Source organism: Eriocheir sinensis, chromosome 58, assembly GCF_024679095.1.
Source record: "Eriocheir sinensis breed Jianghai 21 chromosome 58, ASM2467909v1, whole genome shotgun sequence".
Lineage (NCBI taxonomy): Eukaryota > Metazoa > Arthropoda > Malacostraca > Decapoda > Varunidae > Eriocheir > Eriocheir sinensis.
Window position 1 is genome coordinate 11763507 of NC_066566.1, and position 23713 is coordinate 11787219.

The 23713-nt window shown below is 37.9% G+C and overlaps 2 protein-coding genes across 5 annotated transcripts; both read right to left on the reverse strand.

Moving 5' to 3' along the window:
• Positions 1-1910: 1910 nt before the first annotated feature.
• LOC126985153 (uncharacterized) lies at positions 1911-14857 on the reverse strand. 4 transcript variants are annotated; one of them, XM_050839721.1, is made up of 12 exons: positions 13665-14857; positions 13105-13280; positions 10043-10236; positions 9713-9829; positions 9038-9076; positions 8452-8640; positions 7946-8032; positions 6016-6200; positions 5835-5899; positions 5146-5240; positions 4452-4568; positions 1911-3432 (listed from the first exon to the last, which is right to left on the reverse strand). In XM_050839721.1, exons 2-12 carry the CDS (start codon positions 13248-13250, stop codon positions 3224-3226), a joined length of 1443 nt encoding a protein of 480 aa, XP_050695678.1. In that variant the 5' UTR covers positions 13251-13280; positions 13665-14857; the 3' UTR covers positions 1911-3223. The 4 variants fall into 4 exon arrangements, 2 of the variants coding, with proteins under 2 accessions (XP_050695678.1, XP_050695679.1); XR_007738352.1 differs by lacking the exon at positions 5146-5240; XR_007738353.1 differs by lacking the exons at positions 5146-5240; positions 6016-6200.
• Positions 14858-21294: 6437 nt separating this feature from the next.
• Positions 21295-23664, reverse strand: LOC126985152 (uncharacterized). Its single transcript, XM_050839720.1, has 2 exons — positions 23575-23664; positions 21295-23286 (listed from the first exon to the last, which is right to left on the reverse strand). Exon 2 carries the CDS (start codon positions 23214-23216, stop codon positions 21309-21311), a length of 1908 nt encoding a protein of 635 aa, XP_050695677.1. The 5' UTR covers positions 23217-23286; positions 23575-23664; the 3' UTR covers positions 21295-21308.
• Positions 23665-23713: the final 49 nt, after the last annotated feature.

Genomic DNA, 23713 nt, shown 5'->3' on the forward strand with positions numbered 1-23713 from the left:
GCGTGTAGGGGAAGGGAGGGAATAGGTGGTTGAAGACAAGGAATAGACGGAAAAGAGCCAGCTGTAGCCTTTCTCTACCTCCCTCGGCCAATAATTTTGTTGACTCTACACCTTCAGGAGTAAAGTGATGGTTTGTGAGCGAAGTAGAAGTGAGGTTGTCGATATTTTATGCCCATATAGAGTGGGAATTGAATGTGAAAAAGAATGCAAAATAATTTTGAATGGTGAAGAAATGGAGGAGATCAATGAGTTTAAGGGCCGCTTTCACAGTCGTTTTGTTTGTTTTGATCATTACCAATGGCGCCGATCGATGCTATAGTTTTCGACGTGAAACTGGCCGATGGGGTAGTGGCGGCTACAGAGGAAGCAAGAGGTGTTGAGAGTGTGTGGTAAGGTGCGGGGCTAGGCTAACCCCACAGCCGCCACTACCCCACTGGCCAGTTTCACGTGGAAATTCTATAGCAGCGATTGCCGTCATTGGTAACGACCAACACAAACAAAAGGACTGTGAAAGCGGCCTTAAGTACCTTGGATCAGTTAGGTGTAAGCATGGTGATATGCAGGGTATGATAAGAGAAAGGGCATTGCAAGGAAGAAGGGTGGTAGGGTCTTTGGGACGAATCATGACCGGTAGAAGTGTGAGCATGGAGGTACAGAGGGATTTGAGAAATACAATAATAGTACCAACCCTCACATATGCATGTGAAACGTGGGGCTGGAATGAAAGTCAGATGTCTAGAGTGCAGGCTGTGGAAATGAGTTATTTGAGGAGTGCTTGTGGTGTGAGAAGAATGGATGGAATGAGTAATGAAAGTGTACGAGCATTTTGGAATGTGTCACGTGGGTGAAGGGAAGAAGTGTGGAGTGGTGGAAGAAGTGAAGCGACAGACTTTGAAGTGGTTTGGCCACATGGAGCAAATGGAGGAGAGTAAGATGACCAGAAGGGTGTATGTGAGTGAGATAGAGGGAGGGAATGCTATAGGACGACCTCCAGTGAAATGGAGAGATAGAGTGCAAGAGTATATCAGGAAAAAGGGTGAAAGATCCTTGAGAAACTTTGAGCAGGCAAGGAGGAAGTGTCTGGATAGAGAAAGTTGAAAACTCTTCTGCCGTGGCCATCCCCTGGTGGGAGCTCCTAGGAGCAGGCGTCGATGAAATGATGATGATGAGGAATTGAGAAACTATTATCTGAGGTTGACACTGACAAAGCGACTGGACCAAACAATATACCCTGCAGTATACTAAAAGCTAATGCTTGCATTCTTGCACCTATCCTGCAGGTTATATTCTCAGACATTACAAACCGGAGAACTCCCTCAGGACTGGCTTTTGGCAAATGTGTCACCAATTTTTTAATCTGGAGACAGAACCCTCCCTGCTAATTATAGACCTATTTCACTAACCTCAGTTCCCTGCAAAATTTTAGAACGTATAATTCATAGACATATAATGGCCCACTTTGATTGGCAAAATATACTGACTGACAGTCAGCACAGCTTTCAGCCCAAACGTTCATGCGAGACTCAATTACTTGTGACCACACACGACATTTTGCAGTCCCTTAACAACCCCAAAGTTAAACAAGTTGATGCCATAATTCTTGACTTTGCCAAAGCCTACAACAAAGTTTCCCACCAAAGATTTTTAGCTAAATTAGAATACTATGGCAACGAGGACAACTTTCTAACTGGATTACCACGTTTTTGACTACCCACAAGAAAAGAGTTGTTCTTGATGGTAGTCAATCCTCATCTATTCCTGTAACTTCTGGGATACCTCAAGTCACAGTCTTGGGCCCCCTTCTTTTCCTTTCTTACATTAATGATCTCCCACTATCACTTACCTCTTCTACTAGACTTTTTGCAGGTGATAGTTTAGTTTATCGACCCATTTTAGATAGGGATGACTGCCTTCCCAGCAGGCACATCAACGTTGATTCAACGTTGATTTTGCGTCAGGCCCTTACGTAGAATCTACGTTGAGAATTGATTGATTTTGAAAGTTTTTTTAATGTAATATTTCCAACGTATAATCAATGGTGGAATTTCAACATTGAACTGACATCTGGTTTTCAACGTTGAATCATGCTCTGTTTTTCAATGTTGGAATTCCCGTTGAATTCCAGTTGAAAAACTGACGTTGCTCACCCGACGTAGAATCAACATTAGATTTTCAGCATTGCTCCAGGTCGTGAAAATTGTTCACCAGACTATACTAACATCAGTAAACAGTCTAGTCTATAGTCTTTGGTGAAGCACATGCTGTCTGTATTCGATCTTGAGCTTAGATTGAATGTAAATCCGACATATGCTTCACCATGACCCAGAACCATGGACTTTGTCTCAGGAAAGGTCTTTGCATTGTTTCTGGTAGTGAGATATAGTCTGGAAAAGAAATGTACAGATTTTCATTACTACCAACTCAACATTTATGAGTTATTTTAGCTATCACATTAGAAAGTGAGGACCAAGATTGGATAGACTATAAAGTTAGTTATGTGCAACTGGTACACAATTAAGCTTAGTTTACATACTGAAAATCAATAGGTATTTCATCGTCATTTCAGTACACACATTAAAAGGGCTATTCCAATACCACATTAAACATCACCCATACTGAACACATGAATAACTTGTAAACACTTGACTTTAGCTAAAATTTAAGTTGATTTTGAGTTTAACATTACTGAACAATGGTTTCTCAGAGTAGGTAACATCATTTTGAAACTGGGGAAAGTTACAGAAACAGTTGCAGTAGGTAAAAATAAAGTGTCTGTATATGTGTACCAACATTATTATTATTATCTTTACCTTTCATGTCATTTGCATAAAACATCTTGTAAAGGCGTTTTTCACTACATGGACTTGTATGTTAGCTAAGTACATAGTACAAAGTACATAGGATACAAAAGTTAAGCTACAACACATTAATGCATGTTTGTAGTGACCAATATGAAATCATAACTTTGCATTTGGATATTTAATGCATAGGTATTTGCAGGAGTATATATTACAGTTGCAGCAAAGTGGATATACTACTCGGTTACTTTACTAAGTATCTATATGCTACGGCCAATTTCCTCCAACAAAAGGAGGGTGACGCAATCAGAGCAGAAAATAAAGGTTCTAGAAGTATGAGACCTCTCATCCCCCTCTTCTCTACTCCGGCTGTTCATGTACCTTGCAGAAACTAAATTGAGTTTCCCTATACATATATATATTCATCACTCATCAGAGCTTTCATTTTCCAACAAAGACTCAGATGACATTTCATCAATTTCCAGTGGTAAAAGCATTGTTGTTCCAGACGAATTGCTTGAAGGAGGTGACACCTCTTCATGTACAAACTTTCTCTTTTTGATTGTTGCCGTAGAGTGGTCAGACTTGGACACGGATGAACAGGGACCAGGATGGTCAGATGAACCTGGTGATGCTGATGTAAGAAGAAGAATTATTAGCAAAATAATAGTATCTATCTATCTATCTATCTATCTATCTATCTATCTATCTATCTATCTATCTATATATATATATATATATATATATATATATATATATAAATATATATATATATATATATATATATATATATATATATATATATATATATATATATATATATATATATATATATATATATATATTATATACAAGGTGTTTCATGAGTTGTGGTACTTAATCAGGGATCTGATAGTTTGGGTGATACTGAGTAAAAAATACTCTATACACATATAGCGGTCTTTGCTTTGTTTTATCAAGAATGGTCAATGAAAATTACATGAGGCAGCGGCGGCCAGGTATGTGTTGCGGGGACCGCTCTCTCAGGCGGGACACATGATATGCCTGCCTCTAGAGAAACATTAATCATTGAAAGTACATATACACTATGAAACTTGAAATCTTTAGAAAGGCTGCATCTAAATTGTTTCAATGATTTCATTAGCTTTTAGAATAAAGTACAATCATGGCAAATAATCGTGGACCATGTCAGCACTTTATTCACCCAACACCCTCCCAAAAGACTACATGGCAACTCTACGCAAACGTCAGTGTCGTGCCTGTGAGAGAAGTTTATTCCTCCACGCTACATAGTACATACTGTAAGATGCCATTTACTTACAGTAACATGTAGAGTATTCTGTTATAATATAGATTCATGTATGGATATTGCAACAGAAATGCCAAGGGAGCAGCAGAAGAATAATTACTGTTTCTCAAGAGACAGGCACATCATGCCACACGCGTCGTGTCCCACCTGAGAGAGCGCTCCCCGCAACACATACCCAGCCCCTCGCCACACTTAATTTTCACTGACCATATTAGATTAAACAAAGCAAAAACCGCTATATGTGTATAGAGAATTTTTTACTCAGCATCACCCAAACTATCATATCCCTGAATAAGTACCACGACTCATGAAACACCCTGTATGTGCTTTAAAATGTTGCATACCTTCATTTGAGACTTTCCGTCCACCTCCTCCAATCCTATCAGGTGCATATTTCAAGCATTTAGCCACAGCCTCTGCAACACTGGATTCTGTCCCAGACTGATGAGTTAGGACACTCTCTGCAATTAAAATAAGAATATGGCACTTTGCAGTAAATACTATTTAGCTAAAGAAGACAAATGTTACCAGAATGTGGAAAAAAATCACCTTATACAACACGAAACAATGTAGTCTAACACAACACAGTATAACACTACACAATGCACATACCACAATGCAACATGTAACACAAACCAGTAAGATAAACTAATGTAACAAAATAAAAGTAGATACAAAACAGAACACAAATGAGAGGCTAAGTATGTTAATATGTACAGTGCTACAGTTAGTATTTAGACAATAGGAGAGATTCATACATTCATGCTACACCTACAAATAAAGTTGAGATGCAAGAAGCAACATACAGATAACCAATGATAATGAATTAATTGGATTCTACATGAAATATTACAATACAGCTAGTAATGTGCTAGGATGCACTAGTCAGGATGCAATGTGTTACAGATGTTGATAAAGAAATAAGAGTCTTACTAACAAAAATATAAAAATAAATTATGAATGTTAGGGAAATTGCTAATAGTACAACATTCTGAGATGATTAGTACATACAGCTGCAATACTTTTTAAATCTTTTACCTCTAATAACCCTGAACAACAATGTTTGTTCAAAGCCATATTTTCCTCTCTTCCCTTTCATGTTCATATGTGCCATGACCTCATTGGTTAAGACTCTGTAGGACCCACAAAGTACAGTAACAGAAAACCTTATCCCTTTCCAGTAATATTTTGTCTGGTATTACACCAGATAAGTATTATCAAATAAGCATTCCATTACATCATATCACTAAAATAAGTCTAAGACACTTATGACTACCAAGCATGCATGACTTGAATTCTGATTAAGTGGGGACTGATTTAGAAGTATAATCTTCACACCGGCAACTGCTTATCTATACACTTCCCATTTAAACATTCTTGGGAGTTAACCTTCTATCTAAAAAAAAATTTCCATCAAAGAAAATTAACACTCCTACATCCCACCAAGTTTTGAAAATCAAGCTTCTACTGTACAAACAATCAATTATGTACACAGGATAGCATTATGAAAACTTTCATGCTTAGCATTTCATGTGACCTGCACATTAATAATACAAAATACATCTAGCCGCAATATCAGCTTTAATACAAAATACACCAGCGAGTATATATATCTGTGCATTGCCTGTAACTTTCATGCTGATGCCTCTAATATCCTATGTAGGTTGCAAAACTGAATATTATAATAACATACATTGAGGTGCAATGCTACTATACCACATATTTACCTTTGCATTGCTTGGGCAACTGCATCTTTCATGCTGATTCCTCCGATCCTACTTAGCCGGGAAATCTGAAATTAGGATATATACAGTATATACCTGGTTTATATTGTGTTTGTGTGCATAAAGACATAATCACACAAAGCGTATGTGACTTTCACAAGATAACCTTGACTTAATAACCTACTGCATGCTTGAGACTTTCTGGGTCCTGAAGAAGTTTCTCATTTTCTTGGACTTCAGCTATTGAGTTCATTCTCTTGATTTCAAACTCCACCTCACTGTCATTGTTGCTCTGGTTAATCTTATGTTGGATTTGCTTTATGCCATCCCTTATACTAGACAGAATGAACAATACTTTTTTCTGAAATTCTGTAATGGAAAATATGGTTCACTATTACAATCACATACATTACAGTTTGGAGTTCAGAATATTATTATTCTGTGGATTTTTTAAGTGCTTTCACCTTACAGATATTTTCTTTAATATCCTCCTATCCTCAATTTTTCTTTCATGGTGTGCTTAAACAAGACTTAAATCATGTATATCAACTCACTAAGTCATGGGATGTGTCTTGTCTGGGCTATCCCCATTTTTTTGTGTGCGAAAAAAGATCAGTTGATAATGATTTAGATCTTATGCAAGCACAACATGAAAGAACAATGTAGGATAGGAAGGATACTGGAATAAAGAAATTATCTGGAAGGTGGAATTAAATTAAAATGAAAGTAAATGAAATTAAAAGGAAAAGGAAAGCAGAGTATCGATCATGGAATCCGAAGGTGAAGGAATTGATAAGAGAAAGTAAAAAGAGAGTAGATGAAGAGTTTGGTAGGAAGCTGAGTGAAAAGTTCAGTGAGAACAAGAAGTTATTTTGGAAGGAAATTAAGAAAGAAAGATGGGGAGAGGAGTGTGGGAGTGTGAGAATGAAGAGGGAGGATGGGGTTCTTGTAGGTAGTAAGGATGAGGTAGGAGGGGTATGGAAAAGGCATTTTGACCGCCTAATGAATGGAAGGACGGAAGGTGAAGCAATAGTATCTAGTATAGGCATTGAAGCAGGTGGAAAGCGTGTGGGTATGCAGGAAGGAATAAATAGAAAAGAGGTGGAGAAAGTGATGGCTAGGCTAAAGAGCGGCAAAGCTGCAGGCATAGATGGAGTGATTGCAGAAATGCTAAAGTTTGGAGGTGAAGTAATAGCAGACTGGATGTTCTGGATATGTGATCTAGCATGGAGGAGCGGAGAAGTCCCAGAAGAGTGGAGAGAGGCAGTCATTGTACCTCTGTACAAAGGTAAAGGTTGCAGAAATGACTGCAACAGCTACAGAGGGATAAGTTTACTTAGTGTGCCAGGAAAAGTGTATGGGAGAGTCCTAACTGAAAGACTGATAGAAGTGACCAAGGAAAAGGTCAGTGAGGAACAGGGAGGTTTCAGAAAGGGAAAGGTTGCGTGGATCAGTGTTTTGCAATTAAAATGGTAGTAGAGGAGTACTTGGGAAAAGATAAGAAGTTGTATGCAGCCTTTATGGATCTGGAAAAGGCATATGATAGGGTGGATAGGAAAGCCTCTCTCCCAGAGGGAGCGAGGCGTCAGAGAGATAGATAGTGGAATTAAACTATAATTTTGGAAGCTAAGAGATATCAAAAGAAGAGTGTAATTCTACCTACTTTAACATAAGGAAGTAAAGAATGGGAGTGGAATGAAGCTGGGTAGGAAAAGATTAGAGCTGTAGAGATGTCATACCAAATGCCTGTAAAAGAAAGAGAGCAGCAACAGCTACAAGTAAAGCAAAACACATATTGCCCATATGCTTATTCAAAGACTAATCTATAACTGTTTATCTTATTCATAAGATGAACATATTTCCTATCTATATATATACCAAGTCTGTTTCCCCCAAGAAGGGAGTTAGCCAAGCCATAACAAGACATAATCCCAGTCACCCTACCATCTGAACCCCCAGTGAAAGGAGATAATACCCTGCCTACACTTTATGTAGGTCAGTTGCACGGCTCGGCCAGTTTCTGTCCAGAGTAAGTTCCCTTGAAGCCCATGCCCTAGTGCCACGTCTGTTTGTTTCACAAGTACTTGCAATACATTCAAGAAAAATAATCTTACTTCCATCAGACATAGGCAACATGTCATCTGTACCCATCCCATGTGATGTTCCTTGTGAGGATGGACCAGCCCCCTGTGAAACACAACCTGTCAAAAACAGATATCATAAAGTCAACATTCACCAAAATCACCAAAGTGCTCAAGCCATGAATACGTTTCAATTTATTTATGTTCCAAAAACCTTGGCATAAGAGTAATATGTTTTGGTGCTATTCAAAACAAGAACCTAACTGATGATAAATTACCTATCACAGTAAACAAACAGCTTAATCCATAAAACAGAAAGAGAATAAATGCACTGATTACAATCTTCATAAGCCTCAGATTAATTATTACCTAATTTGGACAGATTCCATAGATTGCCATCAGAGTGGTAATGCACACAGATATGGCATCACAGAAATTCTGGACTTTCACTTTTATGCTCCAATAATGTTATTTTCATCACACACTAAGACTATGTGTGAGCGCCAAGAGCAAGATGTGCAAGCCAATACTGTACTTACTCAGCTCCAATGAGGATCTAGGAAGGGCTTGTGAATGTGGTATCCCTTTCTGGGATGAATCCAGCACTCTCTTCCGAGGAGAAGTCCTTGTAGGAAACACCTGAGTCTGTCTCTTCTGGGGAGATTTCTTTTGTTGTATCAACTGCTTTCTTACAAATTTCTCTGGGGGTTTTGGTAGAGAGGCACCACCTGAAAAACATGATACATGGTGGAGAAATACAATGTGCTTTCATGTTAGCAATGATATAAAAATACAAGAACAACTACTAGATTGTAAAAAGCAAGATAAAAGCTACAAATACATTTACATATCTATGTACCAAGGTGGTTTAGTTCATAAAAGGTGGGTAATCCAAACAAGGCATATTCTTCAGTTTACAGAGTTGATTTACTATCCTCTTACTCAACAGTGTGCCTTGTCTATTTATGAGATAGTAATACAGAAGAAGGGAAGCCCAACCCCCCCACACTATCCCTTTTGCCACCCCCTACAAAATGTAGGGATTACTGTGGCAAAATATCTTGTTCCCATCACAGGATGTTAATACTGATGATATTTATTGTTAATATTAATGGAAAGACTCACATTTCTTTTCCTTTTCCTGCATCATGTCATTGCACTCATCTGCAAATCATAAAAAAAAAAAATTCACTTTAGCATAAAAGAGAATCTATATCCATTATTTTACCTGGCCTATATGCCTTACTCTGTAACCCAAATAGGCATATATAAAATAGGTATATTAAATTATCTAGACATTCCCATGTCTACGTGACTTAAAGTAGGCTCTTATGTATGTGTGTATGAGTGTACAGTGGTGACAGGATGTCTGTCTGTTTAGCTCAGCAATATTCAGGTGTATCAGTTAGTGTCCATACACTCCATTTAATTTAGTGTTTACTCTATTACACTACACATATAGTGGTGTCACATAACACAATAATGTGTTACACAAGTACACACACATTACACATCTTAACACAGTCTATCATAAGTGTAATTAACACATACTCCTTAGCAAATAATAGTCAACCTCTGACACACCCATGCCGGCCCAGAGACGGGCAGCGGCGGAGGTGCGGCAGTCAGTCACGGATAGTCACACAGGGTCACTTTACTACTTCATCTTTCCCTTCTTTATCAAATCCTGATGGCAGTACTGCCATCTCATCTATCTCTAAAGCTGAACTCTTACATAGTCTACCTAATATTTACAGTGCAGTCTATGCTGAATATGTTACCTTTAGATTTCATTCTTACCTGCAACGTAGAAGTCTTCAAATATTTTTTTCTTCTTGCGTCGTTTCACATTCTCTTCTTCATCACTCAATTCAGATGTCGTGGTAGTATTGCATTCCTCACAGACAGTTTTGTCATCTATCAAGTAAGACCATACATGTAATAAAATATGCATAAACATATGCACATAGCAAATAATATTATGCAACCTCCAGTACATGTATGGTAGCATTATTATCTTCTTTGAGAGAACTGAAAATCACAATAAGCAATATCTAAAAAGTCTGCAGTACTTCTTTTACTTCACAATTCAAATAGGCAAAAGCAGTTTTGAACAAAATTGTTACACACCAGAAGCAATTTTTACTTTCACAAGTGTGAACTTTCTCCAAGATGGTGTTGGATCTCTCATTTCAGCCATAGCGGGGGCAGCATTAACACCAGGTGGCCAATGGACCATTTGATTCTGTATCCACTTCTGTGGTATAACACCCTCCTGCTCTTCATTGTCCTCCAGCCACACTGCTCGAGCCCACATTGCCATACTGTTTAGCAGTTGTGTGGATTGAATAATGTGATAAGCTATATATATACATAGTAGCTATAATACATGGCTTGCACACTACTGTAACCCCTGATGGTGTCAATTTAAATGCTTTTATATTTCATCTAATAAATAAAATAAATAAAAGCTTTATGCAGTAAGGAAGCAACAACTACAAAATTATAAACATAATTGCAAACATACATATTTAGGTACTTTACTCATACACCTAAGTGCAGTGTTCACAACAGTAATTGAGATTTTGTTGGTGATAGGCCAGGGTAAAGAAGCTATTTTGTCCAATATGGACTGATCCTTAAAACTTTTCAGCCCTATGTAATAATGGGAAAAATACAAAGCCATCATCATACGGCAAGCACACAACTTTACGAGAAATGCAACTTCTGTCTATTACTTTCTTTCTGAGCTTTTGCTTCAAATGTTTGGTCTCTATAAAAGCAATATTCATTAGTTTTGAATTGCAAGGACTTTCAAAGAAATTTTGCATATGAATCTGACCTATAATTTCACAAGCAAGTTCACCACTGCTCTTTTCTTCATGCACAAAGACAAAATCTTCTGTATGAAGTATGAAACAGTTATCTTTGCTCCTTGTAGAGATGACAGGATATATTACTTTGGCTGTACTAGTGGATCCATGTGCATTAAGTTCTGTTAAGCGTTTTGCAATCTGTGCAATGGGATTTTGTGCTTTTTTGACTATTTTCTTTACCATCTGGAGATGATTTTCATACTTGAATGCAGATATATCATTCAAAGAGCACTGAAAGAAAGTTATATCTTCATGTAAATGTATGAGGTTATGAACATTGTAAACTGTGAAAGTGTTACCATAAATGTCTGGGCAATTGCCAACAAAACACTCTAAAAGTTCTTTAGCATATGGCAAGTAAAAGTTTCTCTTGTCAGCATCAGCATCTAACATAAAAGCTATGGCAACATTTAAGCAGAGAAAGTGGTCATAAATTGGTGTTGGGACCACATCTCTTAAAACTACAGGGCCTGTGTAAAGGAGAAACTGGCGCAGTTCAGTTGCTTTCCAGCGATCTAGTTCTAAGAGCGATCTGGGCTGTCGAGCAAACTCACTGGGCATCAATCCACTCAACGACACTAGTCTATTTGATATTTCTGATATCTGGCGAGCTGACTGACGGCACTGTGTGGGACCATGTTTTAAAAGGACAAAATACGTCGCACAACACCTAAACAAACACAGTGCATGTAATCCAAGGCAAACTGTTCAATGCAAAGAATGCCAATGTCTGTGAGAGGTGATTGCTCTATCTGATGGTCTTCATATGCCATATTTTGAAACTGCTGTGCTTTACGGAGAGGGAATAATTCCTGTGTGTTATATACTACTCTTCCATCCCAGGATCCATGTACTGTGCATCTTTCACAGGCACTGTATCCAGTATGGGTTTTTACGCATTTCAAAAATGCCCTTGCAGGGGCATCACACACAAAGCCATCAACTGAAACATTGTATGTTTTGTCTTCAAATTTAATGCCATTAACTGTTAACTTGTGAAGCTCTTTCAAAAAATCTGCAAGGTATTCTTTCACCGGGCTGGGTTTTCCTGTTCCACAAAACATCCCAACAATGAAAGGGACATGCCCACGGTTTATGCTACACATTATAGGCCAAAGCTGTACATTACTTGATTTAAATAGTGGTAAACCATCAATATTGAACTGCAAACTAATTCCCTTTGATATAAGTGATTTCAGCCCAGAAATATGTGAGATACCTTTTTCTATACCAAAATAGGCATATTGGCCACCACATTTAGATAACACGTCTACAGTCCTTGGAGTCTGACGCAACGTTAGGGCATCTGCAGGAGATCATTGTGTCCGTGCCGGCGAAGTATAGCTAGTAGGTCATTCAGTGTCTTTCTAGTACAATTACATTTCAGTGCCCATTCTGCTAGCTCACGTCTAATCTCTGTGTTTCCTGAGTTGCTTGATTCTTCTATCTCATAATCAGAAAAAGAATATGAATGTGTAGTTTGATCACTATTGTCTATCTCAGAATCAGAGGAAGAACATGTGTTATGGTCAGAAATGCCTGCTGAGCTAGGCCCGACCTCAACACTTGCTAAATAAGAGTCACTTGCCAGCTGAGGAGCTTCCAGACACCTAACCTCATCAGGCACCTCTGCTTGTACACCAGCTGACTCACTGACTTCATTAAAATTATCCTCAATACTGTCACTAGAGCTGCTCTCCTGTGCTACAGCATTAACATCTGCATTGATCTTCCTCCACCATTTCAAATAACGTGCCATGGTGGTAACTGGTCGTTTCCGTCTGAGTTGACATGCACAAATGTATAGGTTAGGAAAAGTTAGGTTACATAGGTAAGGTTAACTTAAGTGACAATACTGAATAGATCTGGTTTACTCCTGTCTGCTGCCGAGCATTTGTGGGCTGCCAGCCAGATCTTAGCCAAAGATACAATATTGCTAACCCATCAAAAAGGTTAGGTTAGGATGGAAGGGAAGACCTTAACCTGTTTTGCTGGATTGTCAATAGTGTAGTTCTGGCTAAACTCTGGCAACTACTGCCAACCTAATAAACACGAAATATTGATGGTTAAGCCAGGTAAAGGGGCAAAGAGGAGTTCGGGGTAAAAACTACACGAAACTTAACGGGGCGTAAGGAAATTTTTTAAACATCTAGTGCGTCATCATGCATTCTATTCATACAAGCTACAGTATATCTGTGAACCTAGATCATGACACACCTAGTGTTTTAAAAACATAGACAAAGCATATGTGCTATACTTACTACGACACCATCAGAAGTACTGTACAGTATGATGCAATATTAGTTTATAGCTTACGTATTATATAGTCTGACACATCCACAGTCCAGTAGTCTGTTATAGAGCTGATCGAAGATATATCTTGAAGTGGGCGGTGGTGCTTGGTGGAAGATCAAACCACTTCGTGAAGTAATAGGTTTACTTTTCTGACTCCAGTTTTGCATGTATCTTGCATATCTTGCATATCTTGCACCCTGCAAGAATTAATTGCTTATATATTCTTGCAGGCACTTATTAAACTTCATAATAATCTTTAAACTTCATAATACCCTGTCTTATTATTTATAAATCTACAGAAATGCACTAATTCTTACATTATGTATACAAAATAACATGAGTATTATGGTAGCACTCTTAAATTTACTTGACACAAAGAGTATATAACTACGCAGGAGGTAGTAGCTTGAGGTAGGGAAATGGGAACAGACAAGAAAGAATTTGCTGACTCCACAAAATACTTACTAACTTATATACTATGAATACTAAGGTTATACATGGTATAGCACCTTTTTGATACTCTGAGAACTCTTGTACATTGTTTAACTTGAACTGTGAATGCATGACAAACTCAAACTTACCCTAATAAAGTGGTAAATGTGGTGAAATCTGCGAGGCCTTTGTGTTCTGGGGCTTGTATATCTACGGCGGGCTGGTACTTATAAACGACTGAATGCTATAGACGCCGGAATGGTGCCGTTGGGGAGGATTAGTGTTTACACAGAGTTAGATTCCTTTTAGGTAGTACTTGATGGATTAACGCCAATTAACGCTATATCCACTGGGACACGAATGTTCTGCTGTTACAATATGCTATTCTGCAGTTATTACTCACATTTCGTGACAGTATTGTGATATCCATTTTGGTATCAGTAGGTATAGAATACAAAATGTAATAAAGTATCAACATTGAAATTGTGTTAGATTCACAATAGATTTTCAACAAGAGTAGGGAATATGTATATATCCATTGGCATTGTGACTTTGTTACACTTTACAGTTAATGTGGCTATCACACTGAAAAGAAAATGTTAGTTCAGTAACCATTTTCATCCTTAATTCAACTTAAAGCAGGTCAGCCTTTATCTTGGTGAAATCCAACCAATATTCCAATGTGATTTCCACGTCGACATCCAACATATAATCAACGTTGTAATTCTAATATTCCATTGACATTGACTTTATGGTTCAGGACAGACATTGATTCATCGTCAGGTTACAAGCAAAATTCAACTTAGAAAGTATATACAAGTCATGTCTTCATCTTGGTGAACTTCCAACCACAACTCTTTGTAATTTCCACGTCGACATGTGACATATAACCAACGTTGTGATTCTAACATTCAGCTGACGTTGACTTTATGGTTGACGAAAGGCGTTGGTTCACCGTCAGGTTACAACCAAAATTCAACTTTTAGAGCATAGGAGTCTTCAAATTAGTGAATTCCTAACAACTTTTCAATGTGATTTATCGTCGGTATAGGACGTAGAAGTGACGTTGTAATCCTATCGTTGAATCGACGGTGAATTTATCGTGGAAGAAAGACGTTGGTTCAGCGTCAGGTTCCAACCACATTTCAACGTACAAAATAGGTCAGTTTTCAGATCGGTGAATTTTTAACGAGATTTCAATGTGATTCCAACGTCGATATCTGACACATGATCAACATTGAAATTCTAACGTTGAATTGACGTCGATTTTATGGTGTCCGACGTCATGACCAAATTTCTACATATTATCAACGTCGGTTTGACGTCGTGTGCCTGCTGGGGTAGCTCCATACTTTTTCATTTACGTAAAAATACATGGGAACCTAAGTGGTAGGCAAAAGCAAAATTATAAATTAAAATGTTATATCTATTACTAAATTACAAAATAAATCACTGTTAATAATACTAGTTTGCTTTTATAATCTGAGATCATTAATATCATCTCACATAAATATCATGAGGTAATATCCCAATCGGTTCAAATTTTACAGCAGTAAGTCTCTCTCCACATCTTAAAACCATTCTTAAGCTTGAATCCCATAACGACAAGTTGAAAGAACCAGGACCAGGTTAGCGTGGTGGCGGGAACAGCTTGTCTGAGGTTCGGTTCTCGGCGGTCCTGGTTCTTTCATTCTTAAGCTTCTCTAACATCCCCCCTTATACTGTTTACACATCAATAAATTTTGTCATTCTGATAGAAAAGAGCTTCTTTAAGAGAGAGAGAGAGGGGGGAGGAAGGGAAATGTACACATAGTTACAATATATGAGGTCATCTGTGTACAATCAGTCATGAGATAAATTTACCAGCATTTTTTAGTAACATACAAAATGAAAATACTTTATCTAGTCATACCCACTGCCACAGAAGTCAACCGGGTCTCTTGAGTGAGTTAGGCAGCAAGACCCCTACACCACAGTGGTGTAGTGGTCTTGCTGTCTGGCTCTCACTCAAGAGACCCGGTTAGACTCCTGGTGGCAGTGAGTATGACTAGATTTTTCCTGCGCTATTGCAGTTCGTCTTGGTATGAAAATACTTTACTTCACCAAGGTCATGCATGAGACAAAGATTGGTTTGTTTTAACATTCTTGCAGATCTTAACTGATTGTAAGTACCATTTTACATCAGCTAATTTTAATTTTTCAATTTTGGAGCATTACGCAATTTTGCTGCAACTATCATTTGTATTTCTGTCACATTTGAATCTGAGAACTTTTTAAGCATGCTCTCCTGAATCACATTGTATAACTTTGTTTTTCTAAAAGACAACTTGCCTCTCTGCCCAAGCATGTTATACTGACACATGAGGTTTTTGGTCATAAACCTGCACATCAAATTAGAGACCATATCTCTCTTATTATAGCCACCTATGCGGACGCACTGGTTGCACACTTCCATGAAATAACTGGGATTAACCAATTCATCCTCTAGATTCTGCACTTCTTCCAGGGAATTATTCCGTTTGATTGTAAGAGTACAAGCTGTGTCAGCTGGTTTACCACCACATGTGCTCGTATCCGAAACAGTTTTCCTGATGTCCAGCAGAAGTTGTAACACTCGCTTCTGAAATCCTATAAGAAAAAATAATACATAACTGAGGATGCTAAATAACTTCCCAATTACAAGAAAAATAAAATACACACACACATCAAGAGAAGAGTGGTATAACAAAGTGTGCAGAAGCCATGCAAGTTAAGGAGTGGGCATAGCATAAATGGACAAGGAACAGTAGTGGAGATTTATGGAATGAGTACAAAGGAAAGAGATTAATATGTCAAAATAAGAAGGCAGGAAAAAAAGAAGTTTGAGAAAAATATTGTAGATAAGTGATTATGAGTTTTTAAATAAGAAACTGAAAAATAAAGATGAGATTCTGAAAGTTAGTGAATGGTGAAATGTTTGGTAATATTAATGAGGTAGTAGAAGTATTAAATAAATGTTTCCAAAGTGTGTTCACAAGGGAGAGGGAGTTTGCTGAGATAGATACAGTGTCAGTGGCTGGAAGGGCACTGGAAAGGGTACAAACATTAACAGAGGAAATTATAAAACTATTGGAGGAACTGGATGCAAGAAAGTGAGGAGGGCCAAATGGGGTATCAAATTGGGTGCTAAAAGAGTGCATACAACAATTAGCGGGTAAATTGAGTAACTTGATATGTCTCACTGGCACAGGGCCGGGAAAATACCAGTGGATTGGAAGAGGGCAACCATCAAACCAATTTTAAAGGTGGCAGTAAAGAGGATCCGTTAAACTATAGGCCAGTGTCATTAACAAGCGTAGTGGCCAAGATGTGAAAAAAAAACAAAAAAAACATATATATAAAGGACAGTTGGGTTAAATATTTAGAAAATTGAGAAACTGAAAATGGTTGTGGGAAACTACCTACTATGCCATGCAATATAAGGCTCCATCCACTCTAGCGGGCAGAAGCGAGTTGTTTGCCCGCTGACATTTTCTCCACATTTGCAAAAGACGAGTAAACTGCCTGTGACAGAAGATGAGGAATTTCATCGGGCATAGCCCGTTGCACCTGGCAGTACACCACTGCCAGACATACAAGGTACAATGGGAGCTTTGGATCCATGGCTGTCAGTTTGCCAGGGAAGTACATACGGCTACACCAGATGGTCATGTCTACCCCTCCATCCGGCTAGAATCAGTGGTCTCATGTTGTCGTACCGCAGTCTTCATCAGATTAAAGAGATCCTCTGCCTGACTGCACGGGTGCTCGTCTCTTGACTGGGGCTCAAGGGGCCTAGGCAGGCAGGCATTGCCACGTGGACGTAAGCTTCTGTGTGCCCGGAGGGATTTACCCGCTAGTGTGGACGGAGCCTAATACGTAATGAATATAACAGTGCAATAATGTTCCAGGGTATATCAACTAGGTCTACGTACTTAATATTGTTATGTTCAACTTTGTCATTTTGGGTACTAATCACTACATACAATTCCTCATAGTGATAAGGATTAGAACTTACTAGTTAGAGGGAAGCTGGATTCAGCATCTTCCTGGCTACCTTTGTGATTCTTTTGATTGTCATTACAAGGGTCACACCTGCTCTTGTTGTCTCTCTGGTTGTGTCTATCACGTCTATTGTCCCAGTCATAGTGGTCATGACTTCTATTTTGATAGTGTTTTTCATATCTCCTCTCCTGCTGGCCAGGGCTATCACTTCGGTCAGGTGTGTCAAGCTGTCTCCTGTCACCTTGGTCATGGCTTCTTCTTCGGTAAAGTGTGTCATGGTGCCTCTTGTCATGCTGGTTGGGACTGTCACTATAGTAAGATAGGTGGTCGGGACTGTCACCTTGGTCATGGCTTCTTCTTCGGTAAGATGTGTCATGGTGCCTCTTGTCATGCTGGTCGGGACTGTCACTACAGGAAATCCCCTATATACGAAAGGGTTAGGGACTGAAAAAACCTTTCGTTTATCGATTTTTCGTATATCGAAGCCATTTCCCCCATAGGATTGTTAATAAATAGGGGTTAGGACCAGCAAAAAAAATAAAAAAAAAAAGTTAAATATAACTATGCTTAAAAGCAATTTACTACTCACAATACAATGAAACGCAAGGCTCATAAATAATTAAAAACAATTACCATTTCCTGTTCCTTTACTGTTATAGAAATGCATTAAATGCATTACATATGTTAGGACAACTCGCCACTACAACTCATCACTTAACATTGCCAATGTTTACTTCCAACAGTTTCGACTCTGAAAGCCGTGCCAAACAGTACCTCGAACACGTGCCAAACAGTACACCACCGCACCACCCAAGCCCCCACCTCTCCATCACCTCACTTCCTCCGCTGGCTGGGATGTGTTTCGGATTCGAGTCGAAGCAAGGGGTTCAAACTGGCAACGCTAAGTGATGCGTTGAAGTGGAGGACTGACTGGACATGGACAATCACTGCCGCTGTGTGAGAACAGCGCGCGGCGCGAGGTTGTTGGCATCGATATATGGTACGAAACAGTGATGGGCGCGAAACTGTCGTATTTTTCAGATATGCGAAGCATGTCTTTCGTGAACCGAAAATTGTCCTATATTTTTCACTTTCGTATATCCGAATTTTCGTACATCGAGCTTTCGTATATCGGGGATTTCCTGTATAGTAAGATAGGTGGTTGGGACTGTCACCTTGGTCATGGCTTCTTCTTCGGTAAGGTGTGTCATGATGTCTCCTGTCACCTTGGTCATGGCTTCTTCTTCGGTGAGGTGTGTCATGGTGTCTCCTGTCACCTTGGTCATGGCTTCCTCTTCGGTGAGGTGTGTCATGGTGTCTCCTGTCACCTTGGTCATGGCTTCTTCTTCGGTGAGGTGTGTCATGGTGTCTCCTGTCACCTTGGTCATGGCTTCCTCTTCGGTGAGGTGTGTCATGGTGTCTCCTGTCACCTTGGTCATGGCTTCCTCTTCGGTGAGGTGTGTCATGGTGTCTCCTGTCATGGTGGTCGGGACTGTCACCTTGGTCATGGCTTCTTCTTCGGTGAGGTGTGTCATGGTGTCTCCTGTCATGGTGGTCAAGATTGTCACCTCGATCATGGTTTCTTTTTTGGTAAGGCGTGTCATGATGTCTCCTGTCATGCTGGCTACTGCCATCACTGTTGTCAGATGACTTGGATGTCTTGCTGGATACCGAATCTTTTGTTGCACTGCACTCCATCATCCCATGGGTTCTGGTGGACCGCATATCCAAAGACACCTTAGGAGGAGGTGTTGGAAGTACAACCTGTGAAGGAGCAGAAGCTACCTTATCTTGAGAGGTTGTGACCTGTGGCTTCTGTGAGGCTGGCTTCATGTGGACAGCTTCTGTGGAAAAATCATTACATATTACAAAGACACGAAAAGAAAAAACTGTGAAAGGGCTTGGTGTTGGGGGCTGTCAAAGACAAATAAAAGGAGACAGTGAATAGTCCGGGAAACTCTTCACCTGTAAATGTTTACAGTCAGACACTTTGTAGACAAAATGAGATTGAAGAAATTTGCTAACCAAACCACTTTGTGTTTTCCCAGCTATCCCCCACCTCTCAGTTCTCTCAGTTTGTCAATCTAATTATTAATGAACAATAGTATTGCTGTTGTATTCACTGTTATGATTTTCTTCTTTCATAAATTGTTTTCAAATATGACCAGGCATGCCTACCATGTAAGTTTTCACTGCTGACAAAGTCATCAGGCAGATTTTTTACAACGTTTTCTCCTTTTTCTAATGAGTAGACCTTCATCAGGATCAATGTTTCTCTCAGAACTCTCCACCGTAGATGTCAGATGGTAGGTATCGCATTCTTTAAAACTATCTGAGGGGAAAAAAAAAAAAAAAAAAAAAATAAATAAATAAATAAATAAATAAATAAATAAATAAATAAATAAATAAATAAATAAATAAATAAATATATATATATATTTATATATATATATATATATATATATATATATATATATATATATATATATATATATATATATATATATATATATATATATATATATATAGCGTTGATGAAGTTTCTTGAAATACTTGGGTTATGAACAAGACGTACTCAGTACCATAACTTTATTTTGCACTAAGTTTCGCCACTCAGACTGCTGGCATCTTCAGTCTAATAGAATAAAATACATATTAAATTTACAATTACACCAAAATACTTAAAATATTATTATATAAGAGTCCACACCAATACCTCTTCTATTAGCCTGAAGATGCCATCAAGTCTGAGTGGCTAAACGTAGCAAAATAAAGTTACGGTACTGAGTACATCTTGTTCATAACCTATATATATATATATATATATATATATATATATATATATATATATATATATATATATATATATATATATATATATATATATATATATATATATATATATATATATATATATATATATTGCATACCTCGTCCACTGCCCATCTCAGGCGCCAAACATTTCATTACCAGCCCTAAATTTTTGTGACATTTATCTCAATCAGGTACAGCTAAAAGGCAACAAAAATGAGCATTTCTGAGGTGAATAGACATGAAAGTGAACGTCATCCAATAACAGCAAGATAATAGTAAAACACCAACCAGAAGTGATCTTCACTTTTTTCAACATAAACTTTCTCCATGATGCAGGGTCTGGTTCTTGCTGATTATGAAGGGCATTCTCAGCATTAACTCCTTGTGGCCAAAACAAGGTTTGGTTCTCTTCTAATACCCAGCTGGATGGCACCACACCCTCTTCTTCTTTCTTACCCTCCAACCAAACTGCTCGTTTCCACATTCTAAATATAAAATATAATTAATCAATGGGCTATGTTCATGCTTTGCATATTTTGTTTCATTAATAACATCAGCAGTAAGATATTCAAGTACGAATAATACAATATTTAAAAGCTAGGCATGTTGGCAGTTTTACCTCTTCAGATAGGTATATGACAAGAATAACAACCTAATTTCTATATTTTAAATGTAGTATAGAAACAATTACCCATGTCTCAACCTGACAAAATCCTCTTCATAAGCCGAAGAGCAGCACTCCGGGCTGTACTGGCACACAAGGCATAAGGGATACGAATAGGAGAGTGAAGATGCAGATGAACAGTTTTGAGATAAAGAACAATGGCCATAAGAGAGATACATAACAAATACAACTTGTGTATGAAGACTAAAATCCTGCAGATCTGAAACGTTTTGCTTAACTTCTGTAGTAAACACATATCAGTCATGAGAATACACCATGTACAACTGCCCACCTAACTGAAAATGTCATGTACAACTGGTACTAAAACAACACCATCTTTGTATGGCAATTTTATCACCTTTCTATGCAGCTGCTCTAAGTGAATTACTTTCTTTTTTAAATTACTCTTATTTTTCATAAACACAATGTTAATGAGTTTAGAATTGCATGGTTCAGTAAAAAAAATTTCAGTTTGGCTTTGACGAAGAACATCACATTCATAGTAGACATCATTTTTTAGTTTCCTAAGGAACACAAAATCTTCATTTTTTAACATGAAACAATTATTTTTGTATTTTGTAGATATATATATTCTGTGATTAGCTTCTGTCACTTTTGATTCATTAAACATTTTCTTTTCTGCAAGTCTTTTGAAAACTTGAGAAACTGGATTGTTTGATGACCTCACTAACTGCTTTATTTTGTGAAGTTCATTCTCGTATGGGAAAGCACAAATGTCATTAAGGGAACACTGGTAATTCTCTACATCATCTACCAAGTGAAGAAGATTATGAACATTATATACAATAAAACTTTGACCATATATATCTCGACACTGTTGTACAAAACACTTAAGTAATTCTCTTGCATATGGTAAGTAAGAATTTCGTATTTCATCATTGGAATTCAATAAAACTGATAAGGACACAGTAAGCAAAAGACTGTTTTTGTATATAATATCAGGAACAACATCTTTCAGGACAACAATACTTGTGTATAATATATACTGTCTAAATTCGGTGGCCTTCCAGCGATCAATTACAGCTAGTGATCGTGGCTGTCTAGCAAATTCACTTGGTAGTTTGTTGGAAAGACTCTCTAAAGAAGATGAAATTAAACTTATTTGAAGCTGAGAGAGTTTGCATTTCTTAGAACCTCTTATGAGGAAAAGTAGCATTCTTCTGGTAACACCAAGGCAAATCATATGCATGTAATCCAGTGGAAACCCTTTCACGCAAGATATTCCATACTGAATCAAAGGACTTTTTCCTAACTGATGAGAATCCCTGTACTGTTCCTGATTGAATTTCTCATCAGATCTTTCATTACAGGGTTGTGCAGAGTCTAATACAAGAACATGTGATTGCCAGGTTCCTTTAATTTCACATCTCTCACATGAGTAATACCCATTGTGCCCTTTTATGCATTTGATAAATGAGCGTGCAGGTGCATCACAAATAAATGCAACTATTCTTACTGCCAGTCTTTTCCCTTCAAAAACTAAACCATTTTCAGAAAGTTGCTTATATTCTTGAAGAAAATCTTCCAAAAAACTGTCAATAGAATCTGGTTTAGTCTTTCCACAATACAGAGCAACTAATGCTGGCTTAAAGCAGCTGAACTTTATCAGTATAGGCCAGAACTGTTCATTGCTTGATTTATGTAAAGGAATACCATCTATGTTTACACTGAGTTTAACCGAATCATTTTCTTTTACAAATGCTGGATGAGTCTTCAATATATTTTGCAAACATGAACCAATCCCAAAATAATAATAGTGTCCTCCACATTTTTCTAATACCTCTACATACCTTGGAGTTTCCATCAAAGTGCGTGAATCTTTAGGTAGATTATGCCCATTATTCCTCAACAGCTCCAATAATTCATTTGCTGCCTGGCGTGTAATGTTATTTTTTGATGCCCATAAAGCTAATCCTTCTTCAAGTGCCAAATCAGATATATGGTGGTGACTCTCATCATCTGTGCTTAATTCTTCTGGTGCAGTTACTATCAAGGGGGATAAGGATGTACTTTCACAACTGTCCTGGTCAGAAAAGCTTAAAGATGGGTCAGAGTTATTATGGTAAAGTTTGGGAATTTTGGTGTTTTGATGAACCCAGTCAGCTTCCTCTTCACTACTACTAACCAACAGTTCCTTGAGCTCACGTTGTATCTGCCTGTATCTTTTATGGTAAGACATAATTAATTGAGAAGAGACTGTGATCAAAAGTCAGGGAAAAATAGGAGAGTTAGAGTAGTGGTTTAGTACTCTGAAAGATAACAAATGAAATATATTAGTTTAGAGTACACAAAACAAATTAAAGTAGTTCTGCAGTTTACACAAAACACAGAGTAGCTTAAAGATTACATACTACAACACAAACGAGCTCAATGATTACACACAACACAAAGTAGCAAAAAATTGCCTTCTGAAGAGAGTTTCAGTATGACAGTGATATAGGTGATCAGTCAGACTTTAAAGGTCTGTAAAGTAAATTTGAAGCAGTACATCATGCATAGATAGAACATTCAATAAGACATTATATATACATACTCACTTTAAGTTGTCTCAACAGAGGGAAAGAATTAATGGATGGAGTAGCTACCACCAGTTACAAGTTGAGGTTGATCCAGCCCATACAGTAGCAGGATCGCTCTTCCTGAAATTAATTGTTACTAATGGTCTGTCTGTGCAAA

Coding starts and splice junctions, on each gene's coding strand:
- LOC126985153 (XM_050839721.1), bottom strand. CDS start 13,250: ATGCAAAACTGGAGTCAGAAAAGTAAACCTATTACTTCACGAAGTGGT. Junction 10,237..13,104: donor TGTGTCAGACTATATAATAC/GTAAGCTATAAA, acceptor ACTGCTAAACAG/TATGGCAATGTGGGCTCGAG. Junction 5,241..5,834: donor GTTGCCCAAGCAATGCAAAG/GTAAATATGTGG, acceptor TGGGTCCTACAG/AGTCTTAACCAATGAGGTCA.
- LOC126985152 (XM_050839720.1), bottom strand. CDS start 23,216: ATGTCTTACCATAAAAGATACAGGCAGATACAACGTGAGCTCAAGGAA.